General features: G+C 41.2%; 1 protein-coding gene across 4 annotated transcripts in view; it reads left to right on the forward strand.

Annotated features, from left to right (window-relative positions):
- The first annotated feature begins 2,881 nt into the window (after positions 1-2,881).
- The window catches only part of FBXO16 (F-box protein 16), a 50,788-nt gene continuing 35,517 nt past the window's right edge, over positions 2,882-18,152 (forward strand). For 3 of the 4 annotated variants that reach the window (XR_003512182.1, XM_027549032.1, XM_027549033.1), the window contains exons 1-2: positions 2,882-3,044; positions 8,379-8,514. Coding sequence is in view for 3 of the 4 variants with exons in the window: in XM_027549032.1 (XP_027404833.1) it covers positions 8,416-8,514 (99 nt within the window). In the remaining variant the exon portion in view is untranslated. The remainder of the gene's footprint in view (positions 3,045-8,378; positions 8,515-18,152) is intronic. The other variant, XM_027549031.1, reaches the window with a different exon arrangement.

Genomic DNA, 18,152 nt, shown 5'->3' on the forward strand with positions numbered 1-18,152 from the left:
TTCATACATGACCACTGGAAAAATCATAGCCTTGACTAGATGAACCTTTGTTGGCAAAGTAATGTCTCTGATTTGTAATATGCTGTCTAGGTTGATCATAACTTTGCTTCCAAGGAGTAAGCGTCTTTTAATTTCATGGCTGCAATCACCATCTGCAGTGATTTTGGAGCCCAGAAAGTAAAGTAAGCCATTGTTTCCCCATCTATTTGCCATGGAGTCATGGGACCGGATGCCATGATCTTCATTTTCTGAATGTTGAGCTTTAAGCCAACTTTTTCACTCTCCTCTTTCACTTTCATCAAGAGGCTCTTTAGTTAAATGATAATAAATACTGAGCTTAGACAGTCATAAATATAGTTTAACATCAGAAGATGAGCTATGGGAAATGCATCGTAAAAGAGATATGAAATGATATTTTCAATTCATTAATAAATACTAATGAAGTAATACTTTTTTTAAAAAAAGTAATGTTGATCCTTAAGCTGATTCTTATCAAGTCATTGTGTCCTGTGGAGCCAATACTGACTCTACTAAGGGTGAGTGAAGCATCTAAGAGCGTTTATGAAAATCATTGTGGACCTGCTTCAGGTACTTCTAGATCCCTTGTACCTTCAGATCCTCTAGAGATGTGCTGCTGTCACATTTTTATGCAATTTACACATGGTCTTGTGAAAACTGTCAGGCATAGAACATATCTTGGCTCCTAGTGGGAGGTGGGAATGATGTAGAAATTATCACTGAATGTATCAACATGATCACATCTCAGAAATAGACCACTGACTGAAAGAAGCAAACTACAAAGTACGTAAATTATGATAGCTCTTTAAAACAGTCACACTGTTTATGAGGCCAAACGTATATATAATAAGGATAAAAAGTGGACAAGTGGGCAGCACACTAATTTCATGACAGTGGATGCCTCTAGGCAGGCAGGGTGGAAAATGAGATCTGGGCAGCATGTAAAAGAGGCTTCAACTGTTAATCACACACAGGAAGCAAAATGTTAACATTTTTAAAAATCTCTGCAGGGAGAAAAGGGTGTTTCTTAGGCAAGTCTGTAAATGTTTCTTTATGGTTGAAATGTTTCCTTTAAAAATAATGTTGAGGGACTTCCCTGGTGGTCCAGTAACTAAGATTCCACCCTCCCAATGCAGAGGACCTAGGTTTAATCCCTGGTCTGGGAACTAGTGAAAGACAGGGAAGCCTGGCATGCTGCAGTTCATGGGGTTGCAGAGTCAAACACGACTTAGCAACTGAAGAATAACTGGGAATTAGATCCCATATACTACAACTAAAGATCAAAGATCCTCTGTGCTGCAACTAAGATCCAGTGCAGCCAAATAGGTAAATATTTTTTAAAGGAATTTTTTAAAATTTTAAATAAAAGCAATGTTAAATTTTCAAGTACACTGAGCCAATGTGCTCACTGTGAACACAATGTGAATGGTGTTGTTCAGATTTGGGGCATCAGCAGTCAGCCTGATGAAGGGCTGAACAAGGAGAGGTCCAGAGGATGCTAGTTGAGAGGATCAATGAAAGGGACCTTATTTTCAGGGATAAAAATATTCAGATCTAACAGGGATAAAGTGTCAGGCTCTCTTTAACCCCATCTTTCTTTCATTCAATGTTATAACCACCAATAGAAAGTCTTTAATGAGCAGGAACTTCACTGAGACCCAACACTCTCCCATTGAGTTGTTAAAACTGGTCTCTTTCTGGATGAACCCGTTTTGAAACCATCAATGTTAACTGGTAATACATGGTAATTTAATATTACATCTACTTACCTCCCCCAGGCCTCCACCCCTGCAAAAGTCTTTGTTTATTCATCTTACATACAACCTGATCATAAAACATACAACCATACATAAAACCACTAGGCTGGAATTCAGACAACATTAGTTCTGATTTCAATTTGGCCACTTACTGATCCTTTGTCAACTCGAAAGAAAGCAGCGACCTCTGTGAGCTTTACTTTTCATTTTCTTTTTAAATGGGAGATATACGAATGCTGCCTATTTCAAAACAATGAAACAATTTAAACATGGGGTTTACATTTATTTACCTTGGAAGAGAGTACATTTTTATTTTAGGAAACATGAGATAATGAGAAATGTCTTCTTTTTTTATATTTGGTTAGCTGCTGCCCATAAGAACTGTTTTACACTTCGCAGAGGTCCCTTTCGAAATGTTGTTTTTCTCCAGCATTAGTTTATAGTTCTATCACAGTAGTTACTTCTACATTGCATTTTCAAATCCTCCTCATTAGATTTCTTTTTTTATTCTTGTATTCTCACTCTGCCTCTCATTACATGGTAGATGCTCCATAAATTTAATTAATTAAATTAAACCAGATCGTAAAATTTCCCAAATTTGGAGTTATCCTTATTCAGGCATGCCATCTGCTGGTTCCCTGGTGTATCTGTTGGTCGGCCTGAATTCCTTAATCCAATAAATTAAAATTCATCTTGAAGCATTGCTGAGTTTGTGTGTTGGGCAGTTTTCCCACGTTCTTCCACTTCCTGTGTGCAGGTGCTATTCTTTCATTGAACCTCTCCAGAATTGTTTTTCCTGCAACCTTCTTTTACCTGTTGGCCACTCTAAAAACCCGGAGAAATGGAGTTGACGTTTCAGAACCCTGGAGTGACCAGAACGATGTAACTGGGCATACTCAGTAGGTTGGCCTGATTTGGAACACACTTATGGCTTGAATGCGGGCATTTAATGCTGTTTATTTCAGGACTGGCTGCATCTTCGTCCTAGCATTATATTGAGAGATGACAGCCTTTCCCACCCTCTCGGCGCTCACACTTTTCCATTTTGTCCGTGTGCCCAATTTTGGAACCAGCCCTCTAGGATCTCCCGGCCAATCAAGAGACCACACATTGTTGCCTAAGAGACCCCGGATGCCAGCGGAAAGATTTATAGGTAGTGATTGGACTACTGGAAGGGGGGGTGCTAGACGGAGTCACAGAAACAGGAGCTATGGCAACACCAGCGCTAGAGGCTTGAGGAGAAAGACTTGAAGAGAAAGACTTAAAGAGGTGAGAGCAGTGATCACTGCATGAAAAAGATGGAGACTCTTTTGAGAGCTCTTCTCTCAGGTCCTCCTGGGCTTCTCACGAGCCTTGGCAGTGACCCCGGGAATTACATTTTGCTCTGTGTTGTCAGTTAAATTACCAGATGCATCATATATATGAAATTAACAACCAACAAATAATTATTTCTATGCCTATCAGAGCACTAGCTCTTTGCATTGTCTTATAGTTTCTCTTTGTTTCCACCTAGTTGAATATAAGATGAATTCATATTTAAATCTAACCGTACCCTATTTCCTGATCATTTCCTGGTAATCTCTTATTTCCTCCTCTGATGATACTGCAGTGTACAATGGGTGAGCTGTGTGTTAGTGGAGAAATTAAACCGTGTTCTGCTCTGTAAATGCCAAATAAAAACCCGATTATCCTGAGTCTAACCCCAATGCTCGGTTCCTAATGTTGAGTTGTACCTTCTTTGCCACTAGCTTTAATCCTTAAACCACCTCACCTCCACTATTGTGTTCATTCGTTCGGCTGATTTAGACAAGTATTTATTGAGCACCTACTGTGTACTACTGAGATTAGGATTCAGGTGAGCACATTCAGAAAACTACATTAGCAAAGACGCACCAATTTTTGTACCACATTCTCTGATCTGAAGTTCAGTGTGTCTGTACAGATAGAGCATGAAGGGAGAGAGAGGAAGATGAGCCGAAAAGGTAGGTGTGGGTAAATTCATGGTGTACCTAGATTAGCGTGCTAAGGATTCTGTAGCCATTATCGAGTCTCTGAAGGTTTTCGAGCTGAAAAATGACTAACAGACCTTTTAAAAAATACTTCCCTGAGTAGAGTAGTGGTTAGCCAAAGCTGGAGAGTAGGGAAATGTGGAGATATGGATCAAAGGGTACAAACCTTCAGTTATAAAATGAATAAGTTCTAGAGACCTTATGTACAGCAGAGTGACTATGTGGTGATGGTGGTGGTAGTTTAGTCGCTAAGTTGTGTCCCACTCTTGCAACCCCATGGACTATAGCCCACCAGGTTCCTCTGTCCATGGGATTCTCCAGGCAAGAATACTGGAATGGGTTGCCATTTCCTTCTCCAGGGAATCTTCCTGCCCAGGGATCATGGCGACTATAGTTAATAGTAATATATTAAATACTTGAAATTTTCTAGAAGAGTAGATCTCAAGGGTAATCACACACACAGAAGCACACACATGCACACACACGCACACGTGCACACACACCCATACATGCACACACACACACAGTAACTATGGGAGGTGATGGATATGTTACATAGTTTGATTGTGGTAAGCATTCCACAATGTGTACATATATTAAAACATCACCTTAAATATATACATTTTTATTTGTTAAAAAAACCCTCTTGTGGTAGACTGTAATCTCCATTATAGTCAAGACTTGTCTTTATAGCTCTAATACAGACCTAATAGATCTTTAGTGAAGTTGTGCAATGGTAACAGTGTGAAAAATGGCTTTGAAGATGGGATTGGAGGTGTGTAACCACTGGAACTTTACCAGAGGACCTATCCTTGCCTTTAAGCATGACACTAGAAGCACACACTGGGGGTAAGGGCCATAAGCCCTTTTTCTTCCCCTTTATCCAAAGAAAAATTAAAGGGGAACATATAAGGACAGCCATTAAGGGGGAAAGAGGTCATGAAAAAACAACAGCAAGGTTTGTATGTAGAAGGAGGGAAGGCAACTTGCTTTGTCTTGTTATTTTTTTGTATGTTGTATGAAAGCGTCTGAGTGGTCTATTCTGTGAACCAGTGTGGGCATGCAGATAGGCACACTGCCCGTCTTCTAGAAAGGACAGAGGAAAAAACTGTAAAAGGATAATGACCAAAACTAGGGCAGGATACCTCCATTTGCCTGCTTCAATAAGACTATTATCCGGAGGGCTCTTTTTCTCAGCCAGGCCCATCTCCTGAAAACCAAACTTTATTCAAGTTGATTTGAAAAAAACCTATTTCAAATAATTTCTAGCTCTGAAGAACCAGGAAGAAAAAAAAAAAAAAACAACAACAATGCAAAACCTTAGGGAGGCCCTGGAAAAGCTACTTTGTCCTAATCAGAAATCGTGCTTAGAATCAGATTGTTTTCTACTCAAACTGGGAAAAGAGAGTTTCTAAGCTTACAGCTGGAGAAGGCAATGGCAACCCACTCCAGTACTCTTGCCTGGAAACTCCCATGGATGGAGGAGCCTGATAGGCTGCAGTCCATGGGTTCTCAAAGAGTTACACACGACTGAGTGACTTCACTTTCACTTTTCATTTTCACACATTGGAGAAGGAAATGACAACCCACTCCAGCATTCTTGCCTGGAGAATCCCAGGGATGCAGGAGCCTGGTGGGTTGCTGTCTATGCGGTTGCTCAGAGTCGGACATGACTGAAGCAACTTAGCAGCAGCAGCTTACAACAGAAGTTTTTAACCTGGTGTAAGCAAAATGTAATGTTAATATGCATTTTTTAAGGAGAAGACTCACAGTTTTCATCATATCCTGAAAGAGTTTTATGGCCCTGAAAAAAAAATAAAAGATTAAAAACAATTGGTTTAAGGAATTCCCTGGCCGTCCAGTGGTTAGGACTCTGTAGTTTCATTGCTGAAGGCCAGGGTCAATCCCTGGTTGGGGAACTAAGATTCTGCAAGCCGAGTGGCTCAGCCTAAACAAATAAATAAAATTTAAAAAAATAAAAACACAAAATTTCAATCCGTTTAATAGAAGAAAGATCAAACATGCATAAATAGCAATAAAAAAGGAAATATATGATTTTTAACTGTGCAGATCTAGACTCAGTGATCGTGCTTTATGTATTTGCCTGCTCATGTGTATTTTTATAGCAGCCAATTAATAATACTGTAATGAAATCATTTCTTACACCTTTGAAACTTAGCTGTTAGGAGCTAAGAATGTGAGGGCTCATCTGAACCTCCTTAATTCCCCCTTATTCCAGTGGAATGGTATCAGCAGGCAACTGCAGGAAGATATTATCTATGGTTTAAAACCCTGAGGTTTTAAAACATTGGCTTTATCTTCAGCTCTGATTTAAGCCTGAGAGGGAATATTACATGTTAAGTGAGAGTCACAAAATTTCAGATCTAGCATTTGGGGGAATTGTCTGTAAGTCAAAAACTAATGGTTTTTTTAATTTAAAAAATATTTATTTTTATTTATTTGTTTGGCTGTGCCAGGTTAGTTGTGGCATGTGGGATCAAAAAATTGTCCAAGTGAATTCTCTGGTGGTCCAGAGGTCCTGGGTTCTATCCCTGGTCAGGGAACTAGATCCCACATGCCCTAATGAAGACCTGGCTCAGCCAGATAAATAAATAAAAATAAATATTTTTTAAAAGTTGTCTTATATTTGCTGCTATAATTTTTGGAGCCCTGGGTCGGCAGACAAATCCTGTGCAGTCCCCAACTCAGCACCACTGCTTTGGATGTGAAACATACCTTCAGAGAGGAAGAAGGCACAAAAAACAGAAACACTGAAGATATATAGTGAAAATGCCATCCATCTGCTTTCAGTATTTTTCACCTTAAAATATTTTGTTGGGCCCCCTTCAAGGACAGGCTTTGAAGAACTCTGTAAATAACAAGAAGTTCTAAGAAAGTCTATGGTAATGGTATTTTTTTTTAACTTTTAATTTTGTATTGGAGTATAACCAATTAACAGTGTTGTGGTCGTTTCACATAAACAATGAAGGGTCTCACCCATACATATACATGTGTCCATTCTCCCCCAGACTCCCCTCCAGGCAGACTGCCATTGAGCACGGTTCCCTGTGCTGTATCGTGGGTTCCTGTAGGTTATCCACTTTAAATATAGCAGTGTGTGCCTGTCCAAGTCAATCCTAAAGGAAATCAGTCCTGAATATTCATTGGAGGGACTGATACTGAAGCTGAAGCTCCAATACTTTGGCCACTTGTAGGAAGCCCCTACAAGAGGAGTCTAAGAACAGCTTAACAGTCTACTACTCAGAGCATCTACGGTACTTTGAATGATCACCGTGGCTGTAAAGCAAGGCTAAGCCAGCATCAGTTACCTGGCCTAGCTTAGTCTCATGACTGGGCAAGGGGAGGCCACCTTGATTAACCAACCCAGCAGACCCTAAACACTGAGGGAAAAGTAATCCCTCATGGAAATTAGAGTGCTTTAATCTAATGAAGGCAGACATAGGGACTTCCCTGGCTGTCCAGTGGTTAGAATTGGATCATAAGGTTGAGCATTGAAAAATTGATGCTTTTTAATTGTGGTACTGGAGACCTTTGAGACTCCCTTGGACAGCATGGAGATCAAATGAGTCAATCCTAAAGGAAATCAACCCTGAATATTTATTGGAAGGACTGATGCTGCAGCTGAAGCTCCAATACTTTGGCCACCTGATGTGAAGAGCTGACTCCTTGGAAAAGACCTTGATGCTGGGAAAGACTGAGGGCGAGAGGAGAAGGGAGGCAAGAGAGGATGAGATGGTTGGATGGTATCACCAACTCAATGGACATGAGTTTGAGCAAACTCTGGGAGATAGTGAAAGACAGGGAAGCCTGGTGTACTTCAGTCCATGGAGTTGCAAAGAGCTGGACACAACTTAGTGACTGAACAGCAACAGTCATGGTTAAGACTCAATGTTTTCAATACAAGGGATGTGAGTTCCATCTCTGATTGAGGAACTAAGATCCCACATGCCGTGAGACCACAAAAATGAAGGCAGATATATACAATACTGGGCATTGAAAACCAGTGTATTTTCCCCAATAAACCCAAATCTGTCCATATGTAAATTCTTGGCCTTGTCCATTGTACCATTCTACTTCTTAAATATGGTAGCAAGCTAGAGCCCTTGTTAGCTAGATGTCAGAAAGGTAAGAGAGGAAGAAGGAGGTCACAAGGGACAAAGATGGAGTAGTTCAGATTGCACTGTGATTTTATTAATACTCCTCTCTGACCAATATGGTATGTTCTTAGCTAAGAGTGATTCTGATTTTTCCCCCTTGATCCAATGAAAATCAAACAGAGTTCAACAGACCTGGGTCTGATTCCCTGTTTCACCACCTACTGTCTGTATAACTCTGGGCAAAGCGTGTAACTTCAGTGAGCCTCATTTTCTTCATCTGTAAAATAATCTAAAACCCACCACTTTACCGTATTGTTATGGGTTTTAATTGAGCAAACCTGTTAAGTGCCTGACATAGAAAATGCTCCCAGTAAATGTTACTCTCCCCCTCGTCCCTGTCCCAGTGTACTAAAAAAGATTATATGGTATTAGTATTTTTAGTATTCTGAAGATCATATGATTCATTTCTTCTGCAGGTGTAGTTTTTCTTACAGAAGAATATCCAGTTGTTTCATGATGGCATTTGCACCTCCAAAAAACACAGATGGTCCCAAAATGCAGACAAAGATGAGTACCTGGACACCCCTAAACCATCAGCTTTTGAATGACCGGGTGAGTAATAAGAACTATTTTATTAGTTGAAATCATGCTTTAAAGGGAAAAAAAGCATTAAAAATTTGGTAGTCAAAACATGAACAGAAATTGCTTAGGATTGTGTAGTGGATTAAAAAAATGAAGGATTTCTTCAAAATTTTAATTGAAATAAATTTAGAACAAAAAGAAAACTTTAATTGAGCCCCAGTTACATGGCCAGAGTTGGCAAGAGATACAGAGTTCCTGCTTAGAAAGAAAAATCTTACGGACTTCCCTGGTTGTCTAGGGGCTAAGACTCTGCTCCCAGGGCTGGGGCCCAGGTTCAATCACTGGCCAGAGAATTCAGTCCCACATACTGCAACTACAGACCTTGTGTGCTGCAACTAAGACCCAGGGCAGCCAAATAAATAAATATTTTTTAAAAGAATTAGGAGATGAGAAGGCCAGGAAGGAGTGTCTACCAGCTCCCCTTCACCTCCATATCCATTGGTTTTCAGGTTCTGAGTCTTCCTCCTAGGTCTCTTCATCCAGACCCCTCTTCTCCTTTGACTTGTGCACATCCAGCTCCATGTTCTCAGTTCACACACTCACCCTCCTTCACCTGGCACATTGCAGTAACCCCTCAGCTGGTTTCACTGTCTCTAATCCATCCTCTATTCTGGTCCCAGAACGATCTTTCTAAAATACCAAACTAATCCTATGAAGCAAAACCGATAACAGACTGCTCCCAAGGATAAATTCCACCCTACCCCCCATGCACAGCACTGAGGACCCGTCATGTGTGTTAGTCACTGAGTCATGTCCGACTCTTGGAGACCCCACGGACTATAGCCAGCCAGGCTCCTCTGTCTGTGGGATTCTCTGGGCAAGAATACTGGAGTAGGTTGCCATGACCTCCTCCAAGGGATCTTCATGAACCCACGGTTTGATCCTTGGGTTGATTTATATCGACCTTTATATGCAGGTCTTTATATCGCCTGCATTAGCAGGTGAGTTTTCTTTTTTAAATTTATTTGGCTGCAATTTTTGTTGAAGCATGTGAATCCTTAGTTGCAGCATGTAGGATCTAGTTCCCTGACCAGAAATCAAACCCAGGCCCCCTGCATTGGGAGCATGGAGTCTTAGCCCATGGACCACCAGGAAGTCCCAGCAGGTGAGTTCCTTAACACTGGCGCCACCTGGGAAGCCTGAATAGCTTTTGTCAGATTTTATGAGAATTTCTAGGGAATTCCCTGGTGGCCCAGTGGCTCAGAGTCTGTGCTCCCAATGCAGGGGGCCTGGGTTCCATCTGTGTTCAGGAAACTAGATCCTACATGCTGCAAGAGTTTGCATGCTGCAGCTAAAGAACCCACATGGCACAACTAAGACCCAGTGCAGTCAAATAAATAAAAATGTTTAAAAATTTCATGATAATTTCTAGATGAGCAATGATGAGAGAAATAACCATTTCTATTAGAAATGATATTTATTTTGTGGTTCAGAACTCACATTTTATTCCCTCCCTCATTTTTATTTTGGTTTAGTTAGGTTCTAGTTTGTAGTAAAAGTATTTTCAAAAATCTTAGCCTGCCATATATAAAATAGATAGGCAATGGGAATTTGCTGTAAGGCTCAGGAAACTCAAACAGGGGCTCTGTATCAACCTAGAGGGGTGGGATGGGGAGGGAAATGGGAGGGAGGTTCAAAAGGGAGTGGGTATATGTATACCTGTGGCTGATTCATGTTGAGATTTGACAGAAAACAACAAAATTCTGAAAAGCAAAATCCTTCAATAAAAAAATAATTAAAATTTAAAAAACTGTCAGATTACTATGTTGTACACCTGAAACTACCATTATATTATATGTCAATTATAATTCAATAAAAATTAAATATAATATCCAAAAAAATCTTGGCCCATGTATATACCCATAAGTATGTGAATGAATGTATCAATACTTAGACACACACATGGAATTTGCATATATATACAGCAAACTGTTAATAGTGTGTGCACATGTGCTCAGTCTTGTCCGACTGTTTGCAACTCCATAGACTGTAGCCCTCCAGGCTCCTCTGTCCATGGAATTTTCCAGGCAAGAATATTTAGAGTAGGTTGCCATGCCCTCTTCCAGGGAATCTTCCCATCCCAGGGATTAAACCCATGTCTCTTTATGTCTCCTGAATTGGCAGGTGGGTTCTTTATCAGTTGAGCCACCAGAGAAGCCCAACTATCAATAGTGGTTTCCCCTAAAAACTTGGACAACATGGAAGAGTAGGAGGGAAGTCTGCTAGAAGAGAGAGTGTTTGTTTTTTACTGTATACAGTGCAATGATATTTAACAATTAAAAATATATATATAAGTAAAAGCGAGCAAAGAACAATAATGCTGAGAATTGAAAAACACAGGTTCCAGATCAGCTGCACTAAATAATCTCCTGCTTGACTTAAGCAAGTCTCTTATGCCTCTGTCTCTACTACCTGCCTTTGGAAATTGAGTGGCTTGGATCAGTTCAGTTCAGTTCAGTCACTCAGTCGTGTCCGACTCTTTGTGACCCCATGAATCACAGCACGCCAGGCCTCCCTGTCCATCACCAACTCCCGGAGTTCACTCAAACTCATGTCCATCAAGTCGGTGATGCCATCCAGCCATCTTATCCTCTGTCGTCCCCTTCTCCTCCTGCCCCCAATCCCTCCCACCATCAGAGTCTTTTCCAATGAGTCAACTCTTCGCATGAGGTGGCCAAAGTACTGGAGTTTCAGCTTTAGCATCATTCCTTCCAAATACCCAGGACTGACCTCCTTTAGGATGGACTGGTTGGCTCTCCTTGCAGTCCAAGGGACTCTCAAGAGTCTTCTCCAACACCACAGTTCAAAAGCATCAATTCTTCGGTGCTCAGCTTTCTTCACAGTCCAACTCTCACATCCATACATGACCACAGGAAAAACCATAGCCTTGACTAGATGGACCTTTTTTAGCAAAGTAATGTCTCTGCTTTTGAATATGCTATCTAGGTTGGTCATAACTTTCCTTCCAAGGAGTAAGCGTCTTTTGATTTCATGGCTGCAATCACCATCTGCCGTGATTTTGGAGCCCCCAAAAATAAAGTCTGACACTGTTTCCACTGTTTCCCCATCTATTTCCCATGAAGTGATGGGACCAGATGCCATAATCTTCGTTTTCTGAATGTTGAGCTTCAAGCCAACTTCTTTCACTTTCATCAAGAGGCTTTTTTCCTCTTCAATTTCTGCCATAAGGGCGGTGTCATCTGCATATTTGGTTTGATATTTCTCCCGGCAATCTTGATTCCAGCTTGTGCTTCTTCTAGCCCAGTGTTTCTCATGATGTACTCTGCATATAAGTTAAATAAGCAGGGTGACAATATACAGCCTTGATGTACTCCTTTTCCTATTTGGAACCAGTCTGTTGTTCCATGTCCAGTTCTAACTGTTGCTTCCTGACCTGCATATAGGTTTCTCAAGAGGCAGGTCAGGTGGTCTGGTATTCCCAGCTCTTTCAGAATTTTCCACAGTTTATTGTGATCCACACAGTCAAAGGCTTTGGCATAGTCAATAAAGTAGAAATAGATGTTTTTCTGGAGCTCTCTTGCTTTTTCCATGATCCAGCGGATGTTGGCAATTTGGTTCTTCTGCCTTTCCTAAAACCAGCTTGAACATCTGGAAGTTCATGGTTCACGTATTGCTGAAGCCTGGCTTGGAGAATTTTGAGCATTACTTTACTAGCGTGTGAGATGAGTGCAATTGTGCATTAGTTTGAGCATTCTTTGGCATTGCCTTTCTTTGGGATTGGAATGAAAACTGACCTTTTCCAGTCCTGTGGCCACTGCTGAGTTTTCCAAATTTGCTGGTATATTGAGTGTAGCACTTTCACAGCATCATCTTTCAGGATTTGAAATAGCTCCACTGGGATTCCATCACCTCCACTAGCTTTGTTCATAGTGATGCTTTCTAAGGCCCACTTGACTTCACATTCCAGGATGTCTGGCCCTAGGTGAGTGATCACACCATCGTGATTATCTGGGTCATGAAGATCTTTTTTGTACAGTTCTTCTGTGTATTCTTGCCACCTCTTCTTAATATCTTCTGCTTCTGTTAGGTCCATACCATTTCTGTCCTTTATTGAGCCCATCTTTGCATGAAATGTTCCCTTGGTATCTCTAATTTTCTTGAAGAGATCTCTAGTCTTTCCCATTCTGTTGTTTTCCACTATTTCTTTTCATTGATTGCTGAGGAAGGCTTTCTTATCTCTTCTTGCTATTCTTTGGAACTCTGCATTCAGATGCTTATATCTTTCCTTTTCTCCTTTGCTTTTCACTTCTCTTCTTTGCGCAGCTATTTGTAAGCCCTCCCCAGACAGCCATTTTGCTTTTTTGCATTTCTTTTCCATGGGAATGGTCTTGATCCCTGTCTCCTGTACAATGTCACGAACCTCTGTCCATAGTTCATCAGGCACTCTATCTATCAGATCTAGTCCCTTAAATCTATTTCTCACTTCCATTGTATAATCATAAGGGATTTGATTTAGGTCATACCTGAGATGACCTCAGAGGTCCCTTCCAGGTCTCACATTCTGACTGTGTGAAAGGGGTTAAAAATAGATGCCCAAGTTTACAGTTGAGCAGACCGTGCCCATACGATAACTTCAAGGGCTTTTCTACACTTCTGCAGCAGGGCATTGGCCAATGATCAGCGTAATTTTGAGGTCTTCTTTTTTTGTTTTGGCCACACTGCACGGCATATGGGATTTTAGTTTGCTGGCCAGGGATGGAACCCAGGCACCCTGCATTGCAAGCGCGGAGTCTTAAACACTGTACCACTAGGGAAGTCCCTGGTTTTTGTTTTAATTTTGCCTTTTTTCTATTCTGTAGTAAAATGAGAAATATGAAACTGTTTCAGTCTAAAATAAACCTCATAGGAGTTTAACTTCACAAGAGGCTTTAAGCAGAGAGATTGAATTCAAATGTAGATGCCAAAATTATAGCATCATCAGATTACAAGATAATTCAGGCCTTGTGAAAACGTTGAGAGGAGGAATGTTTTATAAGTATGTATTTCTTTGCTGTCTAGTGTAGGTTTTTTTTTCCATCTAGTGTTTTAATTGAAAGTGATCAACTTTTTTTTTTTTAATATGGTTCACACATGTAGTACAGTACACATGTAGTTAAAAGGGTGTTCTGAGAAAAAGCACCTAACCACCATCCATCAGTCATCATTTAGGAGCCCCAAAATGTCTTATGCCTCCATGGTAATGATGTCACATGGTGAAATATGCAACCACAGCGTCAACAGACTAAAATAACAACCATGGGATTTTGACTTAACAGCAGGCTCTGAGTAAACTGTGATGTAAACAAACTGCAGTATTCTGCAAGGAAAGACGATTCTCTCTAATGTTTTCCACTTGAAGTGATACTGTTTCCGGGCTCTTTTTTTATTTTAATCGAAGTATGGCTGATTTACAATGTTGTGTTAGTTAGTGTATAGCAAAGTGATTCAGTTATACATATATATATCTATTCTTTTTCAGATTCTTTCCCTTAAGGGTGATTACACAATATTGAGTAGTGTATGTACTATAAGTAGGTCCTTGTTGGTTATTTATTTTATATATAGCAGTTTGAATATGTTAATCCCAAACTCCCAATTTATCCCTTCAACCCTCTTCCAGATTTTTAAGATCAAAAATCTGATTGCAAATCCTTGGAATGAAGGCTTGCTCCCAACCAGAGACTAAAATTCTGAGTCTGCCTAAGGACCTGACAGTTAAATAATTTGTTCCAAATTATACTTCTTGTCAAGGGTAGAGTCAGAACCAGATCTGAGTTTGTCTAGTGTTTGTCTTTCTGCCCCTCATGCCTATCAGTTCCTGCTGCTGCTGCTGCTGCTGCGTCGCTTCAGTCATGTCCGACTCTGTGCGACCCCATAGACGGCAGCCCACCAGGCTCCCCCGACCCTGGGATTCTCCAGGCAAGAACACTGGAGTGGATTGCCATTTCCTTCTCCAATGTATGAAAGTGAAAAGTGAAAGTGAAGTTGCCCAGTCCTGTCCGACTCTTAGCTACCCCATGGACTGCAGCCTACCAGGCTCCTCCATCCATGGGATTTTCCAGGCAAGAGTACTGGAGTCGGGTGCCATTGCCTTTTCCTACCTGACTCTAATTGCCTTTTGGTGAAGAACTGGATTTGCTTGGACTCTGCTTAGACTTGGTCATTGGCCCTCTAAAGACCCTACCTCCCACCCTCTTTATTTTATTTTATTATCAATGACTGACTTTATTTATTATTTATTTATTTAAATATTTATTTTATTTATTTGTTTGACTGCACTGGGTCTTCATTACGGCATGCAGGATCTCTAGATGTGGAATCTTTTTAGTTGCAGCATGTGGAATCTAGTTCCCTGACCAGAGATGGAACTCGGGCCCCCTACATAAGGAGTTTGGAGTCTTAGCCACTAGACCACCAGGGAAGTCCACCTGCCACATTCTTGCTCTCCCACCCCTTCAAGTCGGTGCCCCTTTCTTTCTGATGCCTTCTGTTGTCATTGGACACCACGATGGTCCTCCCATCCTCCTTTTGAAAGGGGGTTGTCATCCTGGGACCTAATTGTTTTTTTTTTTCCCACTCTCAGGTCAAACCACGGGCAGCAATTCATTGAGAATGTAGGGCTTGAGGTCAGAATAGGGAAGATCAAGGTTAGGGGTCAGAATAGAAAGACCATGGTTCTAGCAGGGTTTCCTAGGTGTTAGTGATAAAGAATCTGCCTGTCAGTGCAGGATATGCAAGAGACGTGGGTTTGATCCCTGGGTCAGGGAGATTCCCCTAGAGTGGGAAATGGCAACCCAGTCCAGTATTCTTGCCTGGGAAATCCCATGGACAGAGGAGCCTGGCAGGCTACAGTCCATGGGGTCTCCAAGAGTCGGACATGACTAAGCACTCTTGCACCACATGGCTTTCTAGTGAGGAACCAAGTATACTATTCAGCTGAACATACAGTCTGGAACCAATGATTTTTTTTTTAATCTATAAAGGTAACCCTTTGGGCCTCTGCTTATCCTCTCTAAAACAGAAAAATTGAACAAAAAGAACTTAAGATTCCTTTTAGCCCTAAACTTCTATGACATCTGAATCTCTTGTTGTTCAGTCAGCAGGTGTTTCGTTGAGAGCCTCCCCTGGAACCTGTGGATCATATAAGGGAAAGTAGCTGTAATTTACCCGGGAAGCGAAAGTGAACAGAATCACCTGGTGGGCAATAGCGAATCCTAGAAAGGCCAGGTGGAGCATGGGCTGCAAGTGGAGGAGGAGTGGAGAAGAGTGAGACCAGTGGGCACCAGAAAAATGCTGGTGCCCGAGACTTGGGAGGGGAATTAGATGCTTGATAGGATTTTGTTAGACACGAGAGAAGGGTTCAAGAAATGTGTGAATCCTGATTTTTCTCTTTTTTTGGTCATTTTTTATTTTTTCTTGGCTGCACTGAGTCTTCGTTGGTGCACAAGGGCTTTCTCTAGTTGCAGTGAGTGGGGGCTACTCTCTAGTTGCCGCACGTGGACTCCAGGCCATGCGGGATCAATAGTTGTGGATCACTGGCTTCGTTGTCCCAAGGCATGTGGAATCTTCCTGACCAGGAATGGAACCCGTATGTCCTGCACTTGCGGGCAGATTCTTAACCCCTGGACCGCCATGAAAGCCCTGAATCCTGATTTTTCAGTCTTCTGAAAATGTCTATAGGTTGTTTTTTTTTTAATTTTATAGGTTCTCTTCTATTTTCTTTTTCTTTGTTTGCTTGTTGTGACCACAACATTGGCCTGTGGAACCTTAATTGCCCAACCAGGGATCAAACCCTCACTTTCTGCAGTGGAAACACAGAGTCTTGACCACTGGACCACCAGGGAAATCCCCTCTTCTATTTTCATCTAGAAATTCTAAGATTATCTGTCCCTGTTATTTGAGGGTCCTAGTAGCCCAGGGGGCAGTTAATTAGGAGGGAGGAGAAAATGGTATTCTTTTTCTTCTTCTATAAAGTATAAAAAGTGTCTACCTGTGATATATGATATTCCCTGGTTAGTAGCAAAGATGGCATTTTACAGGCCTTGAGGTTGTTGTTGAATCAATTATTTCAGTCTCCATTTTGCCTGCCCTTTGAAAGCAGAATTTGAGAGTCTAAAAAAAGGAAGGAAAACAGATCTGTTGGAAGCATGAAACCAGCTCCTCATCCTCCTCCACAAAAGGGAAGAAATAGGCCTGAGCTAGTTTCTAAATAGGAATGTTCTGACAGTGTGAGAGAATTTAGAAAGTGCCAAGAGGAAGGGAAAAACATGGAGCCCAATTTTGAAAGCCAACAGAGGGCAGGGTGGGCGTGAGAGAGACAGTCACACCTGTTCCTGCTGTGTCTTGCTTCCTGGCTCCAGATCGCCCTCCTCTGCCAAACCTTCTCACTCTAGTTGTCCCTTCCTCACCCATTCAGACAGATACACAAATGACTGAAGCTCAGGAAAACACCTCTCCACTAATATGTAAATACACTCACATGGTAGCGATACATCCAAAGGATATTCATTTGTCACAAGCATATTCATTCCTTCCAGCAAGCTTGAGCACCTGTAATATGCCACGTACAGCACTCTGCAGTGGAGAAGTCAAGGTGAATAAGACATAGTTTCTGTCCTCAATGGTATATAACAACAAACCTATACAGATAAACACTGAGCTATAAGCCCAGAGGCACACATATGCAAACATATAAGTAATGTACACCCACTGATATGTGAACTCATGAAATAAAAAAACAGAGTTGCTCACTCATGAATTTCACAAGTTCTAATACTAGTAATGCTGAAATATTTGGAGGGAGGTTCTCCGTTTTCCTATTTTTTTCCTTTGTCAGTTTTGTCATCACCTTTCAAATTCCAAAAATGATTCCACTTTATAGTTCCATTCTTTTCTAATTTCTTGCCTTTATTTATTTATTTGTGTGTGTGTGTGTATAATCAAGTTTTATTAAAGTATAAAGGAGATAAAGAAAGATTCTGACATAGACATCAGAAGGGGGCAGAAAGAGTGCCTCCGCCACCCCCTGCTAGTCTTTAGCAGGAAGTTATATACCGACTGTAGTGAATAGTGAAGTCGCTCAGTCGTGTCCAACTCTTTGTGACTCCGTGGACTATAGCCTACTAGGCTTCTCCGTCCATGGGATTCTCCAGGCAAGAATACTGGAGTGGGTTACCATTTCCTTCTCCATATTTCTTGCCTTTAAAAAATAATTTATTCTCTACGATGAATTGATTCACATGGAGAAACTGAGAAAAAAGAAAGTTTGCCCAAGTTGTAATTATAGTTACCCTTTCAGGTACAAAATCTATCTCTTTATACTCAGTTGATAAAATGGAAAAGACTGGCAATATTTAGTGATTGATCCTTTAATGATGTCTTTTTAAAATTTATTTATTTTATTTTTGACTGTGCTGGGTTTTCATTGCTGTGCACAGGCTTTCTTTAGTTTGGGCAAGCAGGGGCCACTCTCTGGCTGCAGTGAGCAGGCTTCTCATTATGGTGGCTTCTCTTGTTGGGGAGCAGGGGCTCTAGGGCATGCAGGCTTCAGTTCTTGTAGCATGTGTGCTCAGTTGCACCGAGGCACGTGGAATCTTTTGGAACCAGGG

The sequence above is a fragment of the Bos indicus x Bos taurus genome, chromosome 8 (assembly GCF_003369695.1).
Source record: "Bos indicus x Bos taurus breed Angus x Brahman F1 hybrid chromosome 8, Bos_hybrid_MaternalHap_v2.0, whole genome shotgun sequence".
In the NCBI taxonomy this organism is placed as follows: Eukaryota; Metazoa; Chordata; class Mammalia; order Artiodactyla; family Bovidae; genus Bos; species Bos indicus x Bos taurus.